Raw genomic sequence first — 22,292 nt, 5'->3', positions numbered from 1 at the left:
TAGACATTTAAAGCAAATGAACTCAACACAAAACCGGGTGATAAATGCTACGTGTGAAAAGGTTAGGAGAGAAGAAATGGGTGGCGCCTGGTTTCGATGATGAGGTCACAGACGGTCTTTCTGAGGAAATCTCGTTTCAGTCACGTCATGAGAAGGGCGCAAGAAAGAGCACGTTCAGGAAGAAACGGCACATTCAATGGTTCTGAGCCAGGAAGGGGCTCAGAATGTCCAGGGAACCGTGAAGACCCGCGCAGGGGTGGGACAATCAGGCAGCATCTGCCGAGTTTCCTCAATGGGATCATGTGCGCACCACGTGTTAATCAGTTTCCCAGGCCCTTCCTGTGGAGATGCTGATACAGCAGGTCTGGGATAGGGTCTCAAAATGCAGGGCTTTACAGCAGCCTAGAGGTGATTCCCATGGCCAGAGGTGAGGAGGTGGTACTACTAGGTAAGGGGAGGTGGCAGGAGGTGCACCTGGAGAGGCAAGTCGAGCTTTAGGCAGGCCCGTGCTTCCTACAAGCCCTGGAGGACACTGGAGTCCTCAGTGTGAAGGGTGCTAAACTGCTGTCCTATGGTCTCAGTTTCATAGAAAGCTCTGGATACATCGGCAGGCAGGCAAAGAGACTGGGGGGTGAGGCCCAATGAATCCTGAGTGCCCAGCTCTCTGGCCTTCTTCTCCTCTCAGGAACTTTACTTTCACAGGTTGCATCCTGTTCTGAACCCATAGTCTCCTGGCTCTACAGCCCCTGTGCCAGTTTCATTTACTCCTCCTCCCTCCCACCGACTCCCACAGGCTTCCACTGCCTCTCTGATGGAGAAATGCGTCCACAGCAATCAGTGGGGAAACCTCACGGGGCCCTTTCTGTGGCGGTTATCCCTGCCTAGGGCCGTTACTGGTCATTGTGCTTTTGATGTGACAGCATCATGTCCTTGGGAAAACACATTTCAACTTCTGGATAGCCTGCTCCTAGAGAAGAACTTATCTGGAGCTGGTGTTTCAGGACACACGTACATACACAGGAGGCTACGGAGAGATTTCCTGGGTTGTCTTGCAGCCCGGTACTACACTTTCACAACAGGGTTAACAGCACCTCTTCCTGGGGTTGTGGAGGATTAAATGAGATGGTGAATGTAAAACATATCCTCACACAGAGAAAGGTGTCATACTGAGAACTAAACAAACTACTGGTAATATTCTCATGTTTACTCAAGAACATCGACCAGCACTCTGCATTTGCTATACACCTATTCGCACAGAAATATCTAACTGGATGACTCACTGACTCCAGTAACAGTATGGACTGTTAGTGCTAAACTGGAAAAGAGAAAATACAGAAAGCTGGAAGTTAATAAAAAAATTCAGAAGCTGGAAATTATTAGGATTTTTCTATTCACATGGACAAGTAATTAGCTGGCAACCTACAAGGCACAAAGCTTACACTCAAAATTACTTATGATCTTTTAGAAAGAGGAACGTCTCACTGGAGATGCAAATTATTTCTTGATAAATATCTTTTCTGCAGTATCAAAATGAATCACTGCTCAACTGGGTAGCAAAGGAAGCAGATGTCTCGGCTCAGGGGCTGTGTTGTATAAAATGTGCTTCTTTGCCTATGAGAATAACAGTGTCATGGGAACTGTGACTGCCTCAGGAAACAGTGCATCTCCCACCTTAATCTTCATGGAATATCACATGGATCAGCCACTTTATGAAATTATAACTGTCCTCTCTCAATGGCGCAGTGTACACAGTTCAATGAGTACCTGATGCATGACTTTTAAAATCATAAGACACACGGAGTATGAAGAAGGGACTAAAGACGAGCTTAAGAAAAACTGGAATTGCTAAAGTATCAAAAGCTTTACAGGTGAAATCATGAAATTACACGGAAGTTACAAGTGCAATGCCAAGAAGAGTGGTGGATGTGTCTAGTCCTTAGCTGCACTCACTGGAAATGGTGTAGGTGTCCTGAAGATGGAAAGTGTCACATGGTCAAAGGCTGAGAGTTAGATGCTTACTACATCTGAGTCGTAATGGACCTCGTTCAGGTCCTTCTCTATCCATGAGTTTTAAAAACTGCTTAAAGATAGGCTGCTTGATGAACTTAGCCACTTAAAAGCTGTACGAAGAAACATGGCCATGGGTAGCAGGAACAAAAAGTTAATTCCATTAATAGTGATATGCTCCTTCCAATTAAAGCCACATCTCTCCAGAGGACTTGCTGGTAGCTAGCATCTACAGAGTAATTTTTTTCTTTTTTGTATTGGGGATCGAACTCAGGACCTTACATTTGCCAGGAGGCGCTATGCAGCTGAACTAAAGCCCCGGCCCTACAGTGTATTAAATGTATACTTTCTAGCCCAGAATCTGATTCACTTGTTCCCCACCTGTTGCCCTTTCCATTTTTCTAAGGTCAAAGAAAGAGCCTGACATGGCCATTATTTCTACTTGGAGGGAATAGCTCTTCTGGGGGGTTCAAAGAAGTTGTTCAGTGATATATTTCAAATAATATCCCTATAACATGAACTATTTCCTGCAGGCGTTGCTTTGACAGACTTCTAGTGCAAGTCTCTATTCGGGGAATGTAAGCCACCAATCAAATGGCTGGCTAAGACTTCTGCTGGCATCAAGGGCAGAGCACACAGCCAGGTGAAGTGGCAGATCATCTCCAGTCAGCAGGGTCTAATGAGCAATAGCTCCATTATCCAGTTTGCCAGTAACACTTCTGACGTGCTTTTTCTGTGGATCTCCATTTCCTCCATGTGTGGTTTCCTCTGTTCTTTCTTCTCCTCGCTATTTTGATCTGTGGAAACTTTTCTGAAAGTGATAAGCGTTTCTTTAAGGCCTGTTTTGTTCATTACTTTACCAGGTTAACCGGAGAATACCATACCGTTTCTCTCCAAGGTCTTTTCAAGGCATTCCACATCTCTAATCCAGGGGCACTACTTTTCTAGTTCAATGGCTTAGTTAAAAGTTTATCTTGGATTCATGCCACTACATCAGAGATGACATTCCCATAGGAGGACCCAAAAAGGAGAATGTTCAAGATTGTACAGGAAGAGCAGAGCATTTCAGAATGCTGACCTCACAGGGCTGTGGCCAAACAGACCTGGCTGTGTTTGTGAAGGTCCTGAAGACAACACCCATGAGATCGATTATTTTTATACAATATTAGTGATAGCCAAGCTTGTTTAATTCCCAAAGGAGAGAAGAAATCCCAAGAGTGTGTGCTATGTGAAAGAAATGAGTCTTAAAATAAGAAACATTGTCTTAGTTACTTCTTTCATTGTTGAGACAAAATACTCGGCACCCAAAGTTAAAGGAGGTTTATTTGGCTCAGTTTGTAGAGGTTTCAGTCCGTAGTCGGCTGGCTCCAAGGCAGTTAGGGCACGGCAGAGGGGCGTCACAGAGGAGAAACAGTTCATGGTGGGCAGTAGGTAGCAAAGCAACAAGGGACAAGACAGGCCTCTTTCTGTCCCTTATATTGTATCCAGGATACCAGGATTAGGGCGGTGCCAAACTGATCAGTGGTCTGATTGAGTAATCACCCACCCTTAATCCTAGCCTTGCACCCTGAATCAATCACACACCAAGATTCACCCACCTCTGAAAAAGCCCCACCTATGACCGCATGAAGCTTTGGGGACATCTAGACACAGCCATAACAGACGAGGATCTGACTTTCCTTGCCAAATACTTACTCAGAGGTTAATTATCTTCCAGGGAGTACTGATACAGTTCATAAGGAGAAGTTACTATGCTCATTCTTATAAAATAACAATTAGAACATTATTAACTGAGGACCGACTTGAAAGCCAGTTAAAGAAATATTTAGCCCAGTAGGAGAGAATGATTCAGCTTTATAAATATACAGTGCACTACACGCTCCCCTGCATTTGCGGTTACATTGCTTTTGGTCCTGAAATTATGTATTTGGGCTCTTCCTTTCCATGAGTCTCTCCAGAGATGATCCTCTCTATTCTTGTCAACTTCATTCACTCCTTCAAAAGTATTTCACCAACACCTTTTACGTGCCAAACATGGTATAAGGGGAATTCTCTTCCGTTCTGCAACATGCCAGGCCGTTCGAGGTGTTTTCTGATTAGTATTCATATTTTTCCAATCCTTCATTTTCTACCTTTCTGGGAGATTTTACTTCAGGTATGTCTCTTTTAAGTACCTTATAACTGAACTTTTTATAAAGGTGTACTTTGGAAACATCTCTTAATAAAAGAGCATAAAATACAGTAACATTTGTTGTGATCATGCATATATTTGAACTTATTTCTACCATCTGAAATTTTTTTCTATTTACCATTCTTTTTGTTTGTTAGTTTTTGAGACAGTTTCTCACTATGTAGTTGAGACTGACCTGGAATTCACTATGTAGCCCAGGCTGGTCTCGAACTCACAGCGATCCTCCTGCCTCAGCCTCCTGAGTGCTGGGATTACAGGCGTGCACCACGACGCCCGGCTTACCATTCATTTTGTTTTCCTGCCTTCCACCAGACTCATATATTTTCTACATTTCCCTTTTTTCCCTTTGTTGGTTTGAAACTTATATGTCAAATATTTAGTTCTTTTTTTCCCCTGAGAAAGTGCAAACTCATTCAGTATTTCTGTCCTACCCTTGAACACAGACCTGGCTATATATAAACTATCCATTGAATACTACTATTTCCCACATTCTGTCCTTGTTGTCTTAAGTGTATTATGTTCAGCAATTCTATTCATAGTTATAAACATTTATTGACATTTTTAGAAATTTGTTGTACTTCATGGTTTCTTGTCATTCAGAACTGCTAGGATCACTTTTTTTCCTTTTGGTACTGGAGATCAAACTTGGGACCTTGAGCTTGCGAGGCAGGCAGCAGCACCACTGAGCTAAATCCCTGGCCCTGGGTTTTTTATCCCATAGAGTTTTTCTAATTGTTTTAGCAAAGGTCTGTGCATGGTATGTTTTTAGACTTTGAGCATCTCAAGTTATTTTTCTTTTGCCTTCACTCTTGAATGACAACTCAGCTATGTATAAAGTTCTCTACGGTCTAGACTGAAAATCATTATTGAACACTTTGAAGCCAGTATCTATTGTCCTCTGGCGCCTGCTACTGCTGAGGAAAAGGATGTTGGAGCTCTGTGCACGCTCCTTTGTAGGTAAAGTCAGTTTTCTCTTAGGTGGTCTTTGAGACATCTCTTATGCTTAGTGTTCTGCAGTTTTGCTATGATGCATCTGGAGGCACATTTCTTTTGGTACATGGGATAAATTTTTTTAGTTGAGGACCCATCTTCAATTCTGGAAAATTTTTCTATATATGTACATATATAACAATGCTCATTTATTTATTCTTTCTGGTACTGGGGATTGAACTCAGGACCTTGCACTTGTGAGGCAGATGTGGTGTCTCCCCGGCCCTACAGTTATATTTCTTAAAGCAAATTCTATTATTGTTTGTCCACATTCTTTTTAAGTCTCTCTTCTTATAATCACATGTCAGGTTCCACAAGAGACTCCTATGAAACATGTGATATTCGTAACATGTCTGATTGTTCAAAAATGTTAATTTATCTATAAAGAATGTTCTAGTGATTGATTTTGTTGGCAGTCTTTCTTAGAATGACACTTATTCATGTGTTTCGGAATTTTGGTTCACAGGCTCACTCTGAATAGGAATCATTTTCTCACTTGTCTATTTGCTTATTCCTCCCCTCGCCCTGCCGGCTGGAGACTGCATAGCTGCCTATAACTGTACCCCTATAATCTCGTACCCCTGTCCACGGTCCACAGCCAGGCTTTGTGGTGACATTTCCGCACTCTTGCCTCAGTGGTACTTGAAATATAAGTCAATTCTGAGACATGAACGGTTCCAAGGGTATGTCACTGTCTTCCTGGCTCTGAAGGCTCACTGTCTCTAAACAAGGACGCAATCTCGGGCAGTGGGTCATTCTCCCATTAGGAGAGGCCAATGATATCTGGGGCTGCATAATTCTTTGTCAGGGAATGTCCTGTGATTGGCAGGACGTTCACAAGCATCCCTGGACTTTACCCACCGGACCTCACTACCCCATTACGGCAACCAAAAATGTCTCTTGATATTCATTCCAAATGTTCTCCATGGAGGCAAAATTGTCCCCAGGTGAAACTCGGTCTGATTTTCAAGTGTTGAGCCTGGCATTAGGCTCTCGCCTGGCAAGGCATTTTCAGGCCCCAAAGGCCATGGGAGCTGAACTCTAGGCTGCCACTAATGCTTCCAAAGCAGTTTGAACTTGGGGGCTGAAGAAATATTTAACCATTTCAAAGCATGTCCTGCTGGCAGTCTTTAATTTTTTTTTTAATCTATCCTTGCTATGTGGTTGAACCAGAGGGGAATAGTAAAGTATGAATTTTCGGAGCCAACCCAACCGAAAGTCACTAGATCCAAATCTAATCTCTTCTTTTGTTTGAAACAAAAGAAGCCCTTGCCTTCCAAACTTTTCAGTTATTAGTGTTTAGGAAATCAGAATGTGTTTTAATGTCCAAGGTTCTGCTAGCTAGAACAAAATTACACTTAGAAAATCAACTTATAACAAAAAATGTGATTTCTTTTAATAGGGAACAACAGCATCAGCAGAGATGACAACTCTACCAACCAGCAGCATTACTGGACAAAACGTATGTTGGGGAAACATATTATCTCATTTAATCTTAAGAACAACCTCAAGATTACCTGCAATATTTTATAAAAATGAAACAGAAGCTCAGAGAGATCTCTAGACAACAGGCAATTAAGCAAAAGGGTCAGAATTCAAATCCAATTCCAGTTTCTGGGCTAATAACTGTCGCGCTCTCCTGCCTCCCCTGTGTTACCCTCCGTAGCACAGCTAATGATGAGATAATTATCAGCCATGCTTGAAGTACAGGTCTCGATGCAAACAGTGTCTCCGCCGCCCTCAACTCCACTCCCATCGCTCTATTCCATCTCGACCACCACTGCCATTCACGGAGAACTGAAGACAAAGGCCGTATCAAGGACCGGCCAGTGAACTTGTCTCCTATCTCAAAAATACATCTTAGGAAAGCAGGGATCTTGTCCGTCTTACCATCTGGCATCATGAGCCGTACCGAGAGCAAAGTAGGGCACCACGGGCCAATGGACATTCGGTACCTCTCTGATGGGACGGCGGAGATGAGCCATCTGTCCTTCTGAGCCCACAGGAAGAACGTCCATGAGGAAGAAGACAGGGATCTGCAGAGGTAGATGGCAGAGCGAGCGGAGAAGCGGAGGAGGGGCTGTCAGAAAAGAAGCACCAACTCGATAAACCAAAGCCCAATCTTGAATAAAAGGCAGGGCTTAGACTGAAGAGCGCGAAGGACATGGTGCAGAGGAGATCCATGAGCAGGGCAGAGCCATGGATGGGAAGCAGCCGGGGCAGCAGGCTGTGCACGGAGTCACAGTAAGGCCTCCCGCGTCAGAGCAAGCGCAGCTCACTCTGCAGGCGCTTCCGATTTCAAAGAAGGTCTGAAGAACCATGTGAGAGAGGACAACGAACAACTGTTTCCTAGGGCTAATCACATGTCCTATTTCTTTACGAAGAATCAATGTGGATATATTGTTCTACTTAGGCTGACTTTTTCTTCAAGAAGAACCAATTTTGATACTTTATAAAGTTTATAATGTTTTCAAAGTTTCCTTTCACTCAGCTTTCAAAGTGCAGTGGGTATACAGTTGTGCACAGTGTTCTCATAAATGTACGACCTCCCCTACATCCACTTTTCAAGTCTTTTTCTTAATTTTTTTTTTTGGTACCAGCGATCGAACTTGGGACCTTGTGGTTGTGAGGCAGGCAGTGGCACCACTGAGCTAAATCCCCGGCCCTCAAAAGAGGTTTTGAACTTAACTAATTTGGTTGCTTGCTTTTGGACTTTTACTTTGTTTGTTTTTCTTTTTTGTTTTTTTTGAGACAGGGTCTCACTATGTAGTTGAGACTGACCTGGAACTCACTGTGTAGCCCAGGCTGGTCTTGAACTCACAGCGATCCTCCTGCCTCAGCCTCCTGAGTGCTGGGATGACAGGCGTGCGCCACCACTCTCTAGGCTACCTTTGTGTCACTGTGCCTTTTCTAACTTTATGAGATGAAAGCTTAGCTCAGGGATGACAAATGCGTGCCATACTCACTCAGAGCTCTTGTGCATCCCTGAAAGTAGCAGACACTACTGATCTATCAAGGAGCTCAGAGAAACCCTCACCACACTCTGGGCAATCAGCTAAAGCCAGCATGTCACTTTTAGCCCATCTGCCACGTGTTCGTTGCTTCATTTCCTCTCAATCTTTCTGTATTTTAACATGAAAATGACAAAGATTATGAATTTACCTTTGAGTACATCTTTGGCTACATTTCACTTGATCTTAGCCAAAAGGCCGAGAATGACTACATTTAAAATACAAGTTCTACTCAAAACAATCAGTCCCCCCAAATATAAAGACCGGATTAAAAAATGGGCATCCGAAATGAAAAGACATTTCTCAGACAAAGAAGTAAAAGCAGCAAGAAAATATTTGAAAAAATGTTGCACATCACTGGTCATTCGAGAGATGCAGATGAAAACAACACTGAGATTCCACCTCACCCCACAAAGAATGGCTGCTATCAAGAAATCACACAATAACAAATGTTGGCGGGGTTGTGGGGAGAAAGGAACCCTTCTCCATTGCTGGTGGGAGTGCAGACTGGTGCAACCACTATGGAAATCAATATGGAGATACCTCAAAGAGCTTGGACTGGAGGTTCCATTTGACCCAGCCATCCCTCTGCTGGGTATCTTTCCACGAGAACTAAAAGAATCATATCACAGAGAAGTATGTGCACCCATGTTTATAGCAGCACAGTTTGTAATAGCTAAATCTTGGAAACAGCCTATTTGCCCATCCGTTGGAAACTGGATAAAGAAGTTGTGGTTTTTCTATAAAATGGAATATTACTCAGCCATAAAGAACGAGAAAATAGATTCATTCATAGGAAAATGGATACATATTGAAGATATACTCCTAAGTGAAATAAATAAGTCACACATGTGTAAATACCAAATAGTTTCCCTGGTGTGAATAATCTTCAGCAATGCATAAGATTCTAATAAGATTACTGACATTTAGAAATGGGAAGAAAGGAGCTAAAGGTGTAGGGAAGGTGTGATGGGTAGGGGAAGAACAAAAAGGGAAAAGAAAAAAATGTGAGAGAATGAAAAGATGAAAATAAAGTGTTTGTAGATGGGGAGGGGAGGAGGGGGTGAAGGGAGGGCAGAGGTAAGGGGAAAAAATGAGAATCAAGACTTGCCATGTAGAGGTACATGATCCCAACAATGAATGTAACTGTACTGTATCCCTAAAATGTACCAATAAACTCAATAAAATTAATAAATAAAAAAAAATACAAGTTCTACTGTGTATAATTCTTATTTTCAAATGAAGTATGGTTTTAGTCCAATTTACTCAATGTATCTAAATTTCCAAATTATTTGGGCATTATGGCCAGACTTAATATCTAATATACAAAGAAAAAGTCCTGCATAATTTCTTCTTTTTCAAGATTAATAATAGTCTTAAAACCATTCATTCCATGGGAGTTGGCAGGCCACAAAATTGTGTACCTATTAACTTATTATCCATGTTCAAAGGTCTTTGTTTCCTTATGGTAGCTCTAATTTGCCTATAGAAGTGATTATTCTCATTTTGGAAGTTGTGTTGGGTTGAATCTATCTTTTCTCTCAGCATTTTTACCTTTGTAAGCACTTTTCTCTCAATTTTTGGCACTTGTTTTTAATCTCATACATTTGATATTCATTCTCCAGGGACTACTTTCACTCGCTGTGGTCAGCCCAGTTTTTCATGTAGCAAGTTCTCATTTCCATGCAACCCTTCCTGATCTCTCACTGCCTTCCTATCATAGCTTTGATAGCTCTACACAAGGTACATTCTACTGGAATTGTTATGAAGACACATTAAGAATTTTCTAAAATGTTATTTTCTTTCTTGCTTAAATTTATTTCAGAACTTGGCAGAGTCTCTGAATCTTCTTTATGAAGCTTTCTTTTAATCCATTCCCAGGCCTCAAGATTTTTCAATCGTTGTTCATCCTTAGAGAAGAAAACATCAAGGGTCTATGATCATGGAGACGCTGATATGGATTTTAGGAGAGGTCAGTATAAATTCCTGCCCAAATCTTTTAAAAAGGAATTTTCACAGTCAGATAAGAAAGAAGGGAAGTGAGAGATGGGAAATATCCAGCAATTACATTACCATTTCCAACAACCATTTTAACATCCTAGGAAGTAGGGCTGAGTAGATTTCTGTCTTCCTGGGAGGCTGGCAATTTGGATGTCAGGCCTCACATATGGTAGGCAAGTACTCTACCACTGAGCTATATCCCCAGTCCTTAAGTTTTTATTTTGAGACTGTGTCTTTGCTCAGTTGCTCAGGCAGGCCTCAAATTTGTGACCCTACTACTTCCTCAGTTTCCTGAAAAGCTGGAATTGTGGTGCATATCTTCATGCCCAGCTAATAAAGATCTTAATTTAAGGCCAGGCGTGGTGGCGCATGCCTGTTATCCCAGCACTCAGGAGGCTGAGGCAGAAGGATCACTGTGAGTTCGAGACCAGCCTGTGCTACATAGTGAGTTCCAGGTCAGTCTCAACTACATAGTGAGACCCTGTCTCAAAAACAAGACAAAACAACAAAAAATACCTTAATTTAAATAACAAAGATATGAACCCCTAAAGGAAGATCCATCTTCCATGACTGTCCCATACCTTTCCACCCCACTGATCCATTCGGAACCACCATGGCAACTTTTGCTTTAGAACTGCTGCTGGTACCCATCTCTGGTGCCACTGTTCATGCCAGAAGCAAACTTTAGGGTCCCAAGGCCATCACTGAGGCCAAAACAACGAGGGCAATAGAGGAAAGACAGAATCTAAGCGGCAGACCTTCTGTCCAGGCCCTCGGAGTGAGAGGGTATTGTCTGGGATATTTCAGGTCTCCCCTCATTTCCTACACGGCACACTCACAGGAAGCTACGACATAAAAGCCCTCAACATTATTCCTCGGTCCTAGCACCCCCAGCATTCGGTGGCACTAACTCTTCCCCCTTCTGAGTACTTTATTGCTGGAAAAGGAGGACAGCTGAATTCCCAAGTGCTTACTTTGTATTTTCCCCAAAGCAACATTTTAGGACGATTAATCCACGTTTTGCTAAGCAGGTGTCTGTGAATGGGCTGGGAGGCAGTTTTGAAATCTGTGGTCTGCTGGGAAGCAGTAGGTAGTCAAAGGGCCAGTTCTGGCTCAGCCACTAACCAAACACGTGTGGACTTTGCTGCACTCACAGCCTTGCACTATCCCCTCCAGTACGAAAGCTACATAATTACATACTTTAGAAATGCTTGTTAGAGAACCCTGTACTTAGGGATGGCTATGCCACAGGTTCAATCATGTTTCTTTGAACTACACATAATAAGAAACTAAAAGATTGACAGGAAATGGTTAACATGACATCTTCTATGCTCACACCAAGAACTTCTGGACCATGGTGACTCCTGATTACTTTCCCCTACCATCTTCTCACTTTAATGACTCACAAGTAAAAAGGTATTTATTTATTTATTTTTGGTACCAGGGATCAAACTCAGGTCCTTGTGCTTGCAAGGCAGGCAGCAGAACCACTGAGCTAAATCCCTAGCCCTAAAAAGGTATTTATATTTACCTGTTTATTATTATGTTCTTCTGACAATCTGAGCATCTTTCATCACACTGCTGATCTGCCAAGTGGCCAGCTGTTCTGGTCATGTTAAGTGGCATTTGGCTTTGTGGGCTGTTTAGCTCTCAAAGCTTCCCTCCCTCCTAATTCCTAACAGCCTTTAACAAACACGACTGTCCTGGGTGCTGATGCAGAACAGCAGTCACCTTCTATTTCCTTGATGTACGCTAACCTAAGCTTTGGGTAAGGTAGGGCAATCCCAGCTCTGAAATGAAAAGCACAAGTAGAAAAGAAAAGTAATTCAGCTTGTGTTCCTCTTCTTCTTTCTCCTGTTGGTGCTGGGGATTGAACCTAGGGCCTAGTACATGCAAAGTGTGTACTCTGCCATGGATTACTGCTTCTTCAATGGTTTTCCTTCTCCGGAGAAGTCTCCCAGATTACAACAGCTTCGATCCAGCCCTTTAACATTCATCTGTAGTCTCTGAGTTTTGCTTATGTACCTGGCAAATCTTAATCTCCTTGTGTTTCTTTCTCCATGTTTCCTAGAGAGTACAATTCAGCTCTAGGAGAAAAGGTCACTTGATGGAAGAGACAGTGGGATGCATGTAGTTGCTCCTAAGCTATCACTCTAATTAGTTGAGCTGATTGCTTGGGAAAAAATGCTACAGACTGTTTTGAAAGGAGGATGTGAAGTGTTACAAACACTAGAGAGAAAAAAATCAAGAAAGGCCATTGGCACTATGGAAATATGAGAGAGAGAGAGAGAGAGAGAGAGAGAGAGAGAGAGAGAGGGAGGGAGGGAGGGAGAGGGAGGGGGGATAACTACAACAAGAACTGCTGCTGAGCTAAGAAGAGATAAGGAAAATGGCTGGAAAGCATTAGGATTTACACACAAATATGTCCATGAAAAAGCTTTCAACAGAGCTGACAGAAAACAAATTATTTTGTCTAATCAGTAGGGACAGTGATCCCTTTCTATTTTACAGATGGAAAAATGAATCCTTTAAAAGGAAAGTGACTTGAACAGTATCATGAAGAAATAAGACCCCATGGTCCTGATTCTCAATTCTCTTTGTACCAAAGTCCAAAACGACATTCCATTTTTATGTTCTATTGTTCTCCAAACTAAACCCTCTAGGATGTGGAAACTTTGATGCTCTTGGAAATTGCTTCTCTAATCTGTCTAATGGCAACTTCCGTGCTAAGAGAAGTTTGAAGTTCAACCCAAAAACACAGGGCTTGGCATGGTCAAAAGCTCATTACAACTTCTCATTAGTTGTGTCTCTTGGGGCAACCGTGGCATTCCTGAGTGTGACTCAGTACCACCAGTCATAACCAAGGGCTCCTGATGAATCCAAACTGAGCCAGAATAAAGGCCACAATAAGCAAAGCAGATGAAGCAACACATTTGTCAAGAAGTGAAACACTGCGGGAAAACTTCTCGAAACACCCTCTCAGGTAACAATCACAATAATACCTAAGACTCATTTAACATGCACTGTGTACGAGGCATTAAATTTGTGCTTGACATTAATTAATTCAGTCATTTCTCTTAAAGACTCTGTGAGGCAGAAGTGCTCTTATTCCTATTTTAAAAATAGGAAACCGAGTCACAGATGGTAAGGATCTCGTTACACTGGCTAGCAATAAGAATTACCCTAGAACAGTAAGAATCCATCAACAGAGAGCATCTTGATTTCAAGAGTCGTGAAAAGTCGCCTTTGATTAAAAATCACTTTATTTATCTATTTGGGTTTTTTGAGACAGGGTCTCACTATGCAGTTGAGACTGACCTGGAACTCACCATGTAGCCCAGGCTGGTCTCGAACTCACAGCGATCCTCCTACCTCAGCTTCCCGAGGGCTGGTATTACAGGCGTGCGCCACCACGCCCGGCTAAAGATCACTTTGTTGACCCAAATGAAGTACGGAGTTTAGTTCATAGTAACATAACAGTGACAGTTTCTTAGTATGGTTCATCGTCAAATGTCCCACGGCAGTATAAGAGGTTAACAGTGGCAAACCTGGAAGAAAAGTCCCTGGAAATCTCTACACTAGTCCCACAAATTTTCTGTAAATCTAAAATGAATATAAAATAAAATTTGTTTTTAAAAACTGGATAGTTCATAGTAGTTTTCTTTTGCCATTGAGGCAATTCAGAGATGCTATTATTTTTTTCTGAAAGAAGAATATCTGAAAATATTTGTGGGGCCTTCATGACCCTGGACATTTTACATGTAAAGGAGAGAAAGTTAAGGTCTTCATTAGTGCTAACTTAAGCTCTGCAGACTTGTGCTAGAGTTTTAAAGGCAAATTGGAAACTATTTCCTGGAACAACGCCTCAGAGCATGCCTTTTGATACTTGGATTATATTTCTTAAATTCTGAAGAAATCTTTGCTTTTTCCCCCCTTCCGTGCATTTTTGATGCTGAGCTGTTTCCGGTTTTCCCACACTCCTGCATGTCACAGAGAAGAAACCACAAAAATGTCCAAAGCAAAGTTTGTCCAGAGAGCTGCAATTCCATCTCAGGAGGCTGTAGAGTTCTCCTGCCAGCAGGGAGTTCAGGGCAGTGAGCAGCACCTTCGGATACCCAGTGCTGCTGCCTGAGCCCACCTCTCCACCAGCCCAGCGGCTCGCCACACAGGACACGCAGGCCACCGAGGGCCAGCTCAGGGAACTGGCGATGATGGGAGATTCCACAAGAAAGGCGCACACTGGCAGGCTACACATTCACTTCTGGCTCATTAATTTTCCCGTTAGCTGTGAGCTTTCCAAAGCTGTCGAGGGCAGTGTGGCTGTAGCATGTGCCTGGTGGTGACAAGGGCTCGCCGAGGTCTTCTGTGTGCCAGGACTCACTCTGTGTGCTTTATGTGTAGTAGCTCTGTTAACATTTATCAACCGACCTAGGAAATAATATTCTTATTGTTCCATTTTCATAAATGAGGAAACTTAGGCCAAGAGATCAAGTAACTTGTCAAAGAAGTAAAAGAGAAAAGTGTGGAGTGGGGATGTGAGTCTGGCTCCAGATCGGCTCAGGCCCTTAGGGATCTGACTCTTCTGTTTCTAGGGTAAGAGGGTACACAGCTTCCTTTCTCTTCTTCTCCCAGTATCCAACCACAAACTTCAACCTCCCTACCACCCTGTGCCACTGCTCCAGCGAGTTCTGAAGTCATCACAAGACCAATCATTCTTCACAGTGCTTGGTACTTAGCAGGCACTGAATAAATATGTGTTGGGTAAATGAATAATGGCAGCAATATGTTTCAAACAGCCACAAGGGATTATTTCCAATTCACAGCCAGAATTTGATTCATCTTCCCAGAGAAAAAAAATAGTACCTTATTTTTCCATGTCCTAGGATTCCTTTTTATAACTAAAACTGATCTTGTGAAGGACAAGTAAGTGAAGAGCCTTAATGAGAGCAAGAGAAATCCACAAATAACCTTCAGGTGTCCACACAGCAGAGACGCCTGCCTCTTCCAGGCTCTCTGAATGGTTCCTGATTTCAAGGTGAAGATAGGCTTACAATACTCCACCATGTCTTCCTCACTCACTGGGTTTACAAAGGGATGGTGGTAGAGTGAAACACTGTGGCCTATAACAATCTGATTCAGGCATGGAGATACCATTTTTGCTATAAAATAGGTGGACTATAAAAAGTACTGGAAATGTTGTTGCTACACAGAGTCTGTTGACTTGTATCAATAAAGTTAATCCTCAGAATGAAATCTCAATCCTTTGTGTTCCCATTCAACTGCCTAAACGTGAACAAACAACGCAGGGGAGGAGTGTGATGAATTTTATATGAAATTGAAATTACCTGATTCTGCAGAATGAGCAAGAGAAGAAACATAGAGGAAGACATTTTTCTTTCCTTTCGCTAGGCCCACAATTCAGGACCGTTACCTGGAAGGCTGTCTGACTGTAGCTCCTACAGAAACTGGTCAAGCTGGCTGGCAATGACCTTGACCTGTGCAGGCTGCTTTCATCACAACCACCTGGGGAATCTGAAGGAACAGCGGCTGCTCCTCCACTGGGAAGAGCCAGGCCACAATGCGATAGCTCCCCAGGTGATTCCAATTTGGAGTATTGCTTGAGGCCAAAGTTAGCCTCTGTTCCCCATCAGGTGTTCTGGTTTTCAATATTTCAGGACAAATGGTCTTGGAGTCTCCAGTGTCATTAGCTTAGAATTGATAGAACGTTGGAAAAACTGAACAGAAAATAATTCAAAACTTACTTGGAAGCCCTCTGGGATGTGACCTTTTTGAGCACTTGCTTATGATTGGCTGGGGGTTTGGGAACCAGGGAAGTGGAAGAACTTGGAGGTGGCACCACTTTTTGTGGCAGAGTGGTTGGCTTCTGGCCACTGGCTGTGGCACCTGAAATTCTGCAGCCTGCACCATTATTCATGGTCCATAAATTGGAGTTAGGTAGGATCTGGGTGCCAAAGATTGCCTATAAGAAAAAGAGAAACAATTTGCTATATGTAACTGGTTTGTAAACCTGAAGGGGCCAAAGGGAAAAGGGAAACAGTTACAGTAATTTTCAGGAAAAACTTCTCTCTTGCCAGTGCAGGTACAGATTCAAAGATGCAGAATCACTTGAAGCAGAGATGAAGGTGCAGTGGGCCAGGAATCTGGACACCTAGGTGGTATGATGGTCCATATGCATGAATTCAAAAAGCATTTTGTCTCTCTCAGTCTTAGCAGCCTTCATTATCACTTTCAACAATTTTTATTTATTAATTTTACCTTTTTGGTACTGGGGATCGAATTCAGGTCCTTGCGATTGCAAGGCAGGCAGTGGAACCACTGAGCTAAATCCCCAGCCCAACAATTTTTAAATGAGTATGTCCTACTGGGGTTAAGTACTAGAAATTGAGCACAGAGAAAAACTGACTTGAGTGTGATGAGACTCTGGCCTACTGCAGAGCTCTGAGCTCCTCTAGTGGGTCTGTATCGTTGAGGACAGGGAAGAAACCAGTGTGGCCAGGGAGCAGTGAGTAAATAAGACAGATGGCAGAGAGGGACTGGGGCAGAAACCAGAAGCCAGACTGTGCATGGTGCTAGGGCTATTTTGGAATTCTAGCATAATAACACCTTGTTGGCCTAAACATTAATGTAAGAGGGCCGGGGATTTAGCTCAGCGGTTCGGGGGCCTGCCTCGCAAGCGTAAGGACCCGAGTTCGATCCCCGGTACCAAAAAAAAAACTAAACAAACAAAAAAAGATTAATGTGAGATTACACATTTGAAAACACTTTCAAAGTAAAATTTCTACATGACTATGAATCACTCTATGAATACAAGATCAATACAAGGGTATTTCTGATAGAAGGTAGACCTACAAATAAAGATTGAAAAAAGATCATCTAAACATCACAAATGCCACATATATTTGTGGTTAAAGACGTGAAAGTATACTCCCTCAAAGAGATGCTTAAAAATTCCTACAGTACGTTTACTTCATTAAAAATCGTGTTTGTAAAAAAAACAATTTTTGAGGATCTCTGTGTCACAAATTTTGTTGCTGGTCCCTCGTTACTTTCATTATGTATGAATTATAGAAGCATAAATGCGGAGTCATAGTAAGAGAAGAATAATGTAACTGACAACACACACAGCACTTTTCATTTAAAGGACATCTTGAAATTGACTTCGATCTGTAGATGCAACATGTGAAGAGAGACGACAGAAATGTCACTTCTGCATGGCCGGGCTTGATGGAAGAAGAAGAGATGCTTTTAATCAACATGGGCCTCTGAACAGACTTCACTGATACTATTTTTGTCCTTTATGAATTTTGTTTCAGACTTAAAAGGTGAACGGAGTAGCTTTAGAAAAATGTCTACCAACCCCTCTCTCCTCATGCCCTGGGATGTCCCATTTCTGGGAAGCGAGTCCATGGGTCCTGGCTAGGGAGAAAAGGTGGGGTGGGATCTAAGGAGCTTATGTGGAGACAATGGTGTATGACTGAGACTCTGGACAATGAACAAAGGAACAGGATCTAAGCATTTGCAAACAGACCAATCTGACTGAGATGCTCCCCACCTCTGCAAACCACCTGAAAGAGAAACACGTAAGAACCAGAAGTCTCCTCGGTATCTCTGACCCTGCGAGAGCAACATCAGGAGAGCAGCATGGGTAAGTGTGTACATGTGAGATGGTGTAAGAGGCCAGATTTCTTTCAAAGTCCTTCTTTTCACTTTAAAACAAAGCTCTTCTTTTCACCCACTGTTTCCATATATGACGGCCTCAAAATATGCGAGAGAGACTTAACTAGAAAGGAGGAGGGAGGCAGGAATGGGCTACCACAGGCTGTTTTTTCCATTTTTACCATTACATCCTAACAAGCGAGCTTAGGCGGGAGGTGTTTGGAAGACGGCTTACTTGAGAGGGGTGAGGATCAGAACTCAGCATGAAGGCTGAAGAATCACTACTTAGAACTACAAGAATCATGATAGTAGACACAAAGTGAGAAAAAAATGAGGCCCAAAAGATATCAGAATGAGGGCTACGTTGAACTATCCATAAACAATTTCACTAGGTAAGTAGTACAGGAGGTAAAAAACAAAACAAAACAAAGCAAAACAACCTACTCTTAGTGAAAGAACTCTCTGAAATAAAAATATTCTTTACTGAGGTACATTTTTAATGCTGCAAGAGAATTGCTATGCTAAGATCATCTAGTCAATGTTACCTTGGAAATGACTTAACCATAATATATTTCCAAATTCATCAAGTTTTTATTTTCCTTTTTTTCAAAATATTTCTGGGACAGCTAAATAAAAATAACATCTAAATACAGACAAAGAAATAAATGAAGTGCAAGGTCCTGAGTTCCATCCATGGTGAAAAAAAGAAAGAAAGAAAAAGTAAATGAGAGGAACAAGTTTAAAACAGTGAGTCTAGAAGCTCCTATTTGTGTAAATAAAAAGAAAATACAAAAATACAAACACACACACACACACACACGCAGCATGTTAGTATTTGCATAAAAGAACTCTAGAAGGAGATACAAAAAAGCCTGATAATTTCCATGGAGAACTGGAAATTCTAGGGGGCAAAGTAGGAGGATGACTACTACTATTTACTATATATCACTTGCATCTTTTGAATTTGTATTGGGCGTGTATAATTACTACAAAAAGTCATTAAAAAGATTTTAAAAAGGTTGTCAAGTTCTAATAATACTTAAGCAGCTAACACATTAGTTCTGAGTCTAATTCAAAATATCCACATGAAGCCCAAATTTCAATTAGCTGGGTACAGGGTTCCCTACTAGAGGGGTTGAAGAAGGAAGGGACTGACATTCCAAATGGGCCATGCAAGGGCGGGATTCAGCTCAGTGGTTCCACCGCCTGCCTCACAAGCGCAAGGTCTCAAGTTTGATCCCCAGTACCAAAAGAAAAACAAACAAAAAAACAGGCCACGGAAGCAGAGGAGCTCATTGGTGAAAGGCAAAGGGACTCAGGGTAAGTGGAAAAGAAAAGGACTTTTTAGTCAAATGTGCCTGGGCTCAGATGTGGGCCTTGTTACTCACGGCTGGCAACCTTTTCAAGTTACTGAACATTTCTAAGCTTCATTTTTTTTTTTTCATAAAGCTCATATGATAATTACTTGCTGGATCGCTGGAGATTAAATGAAGATCTAGCCCCAGCATTCATTAAGAGTTTCTTGAAATAAAATACTGGGCACACAATAGACACTCAACAAGTGCTCCATTCCTTCCCTAATTTGTACTTTCGTTTGTTTGATTATTTATTTATTTATTTATTTTTGGTACTGGGAATCAAACTCAGGTCCTTGGTGCTTGCAAGGCAGGTGGTGGAATCACTGAGTTAAATCCCTGGCCCATCTACTTTAGTTTATCAATGAACCACAGGATCAGATGACATACAAGTCTACCTATCAGTGATCTTTTGCATATGGTAGGGGTTATGTATGTTTTCAACATATTTTTCTAGTCTTATGATGGTGCTCTCTAGCTGTGAAGGTAAGCCCTGGCGGCAATAGCCCTTTCCTCTTCTAAATGCTTATGAAGATTCATTTGTCTATCTCTTGTCATAGTTAGCACCTTCTATTTTGCTTTATAGCCACTTCCATATATACCTTTCTTCCCTTCTGACAACACACACTGGAAATTACTGGATTTGTGTATGTTTAACTTTTGTTTCATCCACAGCACCTTTAAGAATGCCCAGGTGTTTAATATTTACTCCACGAATGAAAAAATAAAAACAATATGCCAAATACTCAGCTCCTTTTTTTAAGTAAAAACTAAATTCCTATACAAGAAAATTCCTATATAAGAAAATGCGTATTTACATATAGATATAATCTTGGAGCAGGACCATTCTCTGGAGTTTGAGTAGTATCTACTGTGTTAATTTGTGTCTAACTCACACTCAGCATAATACAAGTTAAACCTCTTCCAATCCTGCACAAAAATAAGTTTACCCTCTAAATGTAAATTTTGTGGTAGTGCCTTATACACTGATGTCCAGTAAAAGGTTAAAGTTTATTCTAAGCCACAAAGCTAAGTTAGGAGAACCTATTGCTTGGGAGGCTGTCACTTGTGTGCATGCTATCACTTCTCCCTTTCTTTCCGATAATACTATTTTGATTCTGTTTGGGTAATAATGTGTGCCTAGCTAGGAAAAAAGTACATTTTCTACTCTTTTTCTTGTGCCTAGGGATAACCACAAGACGGTTTTAGCCAATGAGAGGTACAGAGAAGTTTCTGGGTCTGATTTTTAGGAAAGCTCTTTAAGAGCGGGTTTGACCCAACCCTTCCTTCTTATTCCCTCTGAACACAGACAGCTTGCCAGAGGTGGGAACAGGGCAAAAGCTCTTCTCTAAGGATTGCCAAGGACACAGACAGAAGGAACATGGATTTTGGAGGGCACTAGGAATCTTGGAGAGTCCATCTCTAGCTTTCTAAGTAAACGGGGGAGGATGTCTCTAAGTTGTTTAACCCATCAGTGGGATGGGAGGATGTCTTAGTTACTTTTTCTCATTGCTGAGACAAACAACTGGACATCAAAAGTTAGAGGAGGAAAGGTTTATTTCGGCTCACAGTCTGTAGAGGTTTCAGTCTATAGTTGGCTGGCTCCAAGTCAGGTTGGCATGGCAGAGGGGCATCACAGAAGAGAAATAGTTCATGGCAGGCAGAAGACAGAAAAAAGCAAGCACGAAAGCAAGCAAGCCTCTTCCTGTCCCTTATACCTTATCTTATCACACCATTAATGCTAGCATCCTTAATTCTAGCACTGCACCATGAATCAATCCCAGTGTCACACACTCTAGATCCAGCCACCTCTGAAAGCTCCACCTACAACAACATGAGGCTTGTGGGGAGACATCCAAACACAAGTCATAACAGAGGAGGTCCTGTTACATGCAGCCACACTGAATTCTAATATGAGAATTAATTCTCAATCTACCACAGGTTCAAGGTTGCTATAGACTGCTTGCAAATGGGAAGGGGACTAAGAGACAGGGAGGAGGCAGAGAAAGAATTAAGATATGTTATGTACATGTACCAGCTGCCCACTATGCATGCAATCATTATGTACTGTAAACATGTATTATAAAAATAAAAATTAAAGAATAGACATGGGGCCAGAGATTTAGCCCAGTGGTGTCACCTGTCTTCCAAGTGCAAGGACCCGAGTTTGCTCCCCGGTACCAAAAAAAAGGAATAGGTATGTACTGCATCTCAGGAAGCAACTCTTCTTTCCAAGTCTAGTAAAAAGCTTCTGAGTTGTGACTTGTGGCTTGGTAACCATACTCTAATACACTGAATAGATAACTCAGCAGTTAAATTGTATACCACCTGAAACTTAAGAGTTAGTAATGGAGAAGAGTCCCCGGGTTCCTCACTAAAGCCAAGGTTACCTGGGATGGGATAAAACATTCAAATCTGATAGCACCAGTGCACCAAAACACTCAGGCAATGTTAAAAGCAGACGTGATGCCAGTGGATATGTTTAGATCAGTGGTGCAAATCAGTCTCCCCAGGCCACCCCATACTCTGTATTGGCCCAATCTTGTAATTAAAACTACGAATCAAGTGAACTGTTTTACCCTGACAGTCATTCCTAAAAGGACAGAAGAATCATATGAAGCTCTCGCAGACAATTTCTAAGAAGTCTGAGGCGTGAATATACAGTATCAGCACAGGGATAGGCTGTTCTGTCAATAGTGACTGTCTTGGGAAGGAGAGAACTGGGTAAGCTCAGGCCACTGCTTAAGACCTCATCGACATATACAGGACTCTTGCTGCTTCGTTGGGTGTGGGAAACAGCCACACTATAGCAAGGCGACCTATAAAACCAGTCTGAGGTTTGGCTTGGCCCTAGGCAAAAGACTGTAAGGCCCTCCTTCTCCCACAACAGAGGGTGGTTGTGGGTGGGAAGGAGGAATTTCTGATAGAAGGAACACAGACTGCAACTTGGAAGGTTCCAAGGAAGCAAGATCTGGGCTCTCTTACTAGAAAGATAATACTGTTAAGAGATTAAATTCTGGGAGTTTTTTTTTTTTTTAATTCCTTCCCGAAACACTCCTT

The 22,292-nt window shown here is 42.1% G+C and overlaps 1 protein-coding gene across 5 annotated transcripts in view; it reads right to left on the bottom strand.

The window, feature by feature from the left end:
* Ttll5 (tubulin tyrosine ligase like 5) overlaps nucleotides 1-22,292 on the bottom strand; it is a 252,450-nt gene that overhangs the window by 37,287 nt on the left and 192,871 nt on the right. Inside the window, exons 30-31 of one of the 5 annotated variants that reach the window (XM_010645542.3) lie at nucleotides 15,963-16,180; nucleotides 7,079-7,268 (exon numbers count right to left, since the gene is read on the bottom strand). In XM_010645542.3, coding sequence (XP_010643844.1) covers nucleotides 7,088-7,268; nucleotides 15,963-16,180 — 399 coding nt within the window. In that variant the 3' untranslated portion in view covers nucleotides 7,079-7,087. Of the gene's footprint in view, nucleotides 1-7,078; nucleotides 7,269-13,909; nucleotides 14,629-15,958; nucleotides 16,181-22,292 lie in introns of those variants that run through there. The other 4 variants (XM_010645541.3, XM_010645545.3, XM_010645544.3 and 1 more) reach the window with 4 other exon arrangements.

The sequence above is a fragment of the Fukomys damarensis genome, unplaced genomic scaffold (assembly GCF_012274545.1).
Source record: "Fukomys damarensis isolate Sample0158 unplaced genomic scaffold, DMR_v1.0_HiC HiC_scaffold_21, whole genome shotgun sequence".
Lineage (NCBI taxonomy): Eukaryota > Metazoa > Chordata > Mammalia > Rodentia > Bathyergidae > Fukomys > Fukomys damarensis.
The sequence above is the reverse complement of the archived record's forward strand: the minus strand, read 5'-3'. Positions and strand labels throughout refer to the sequence as shown.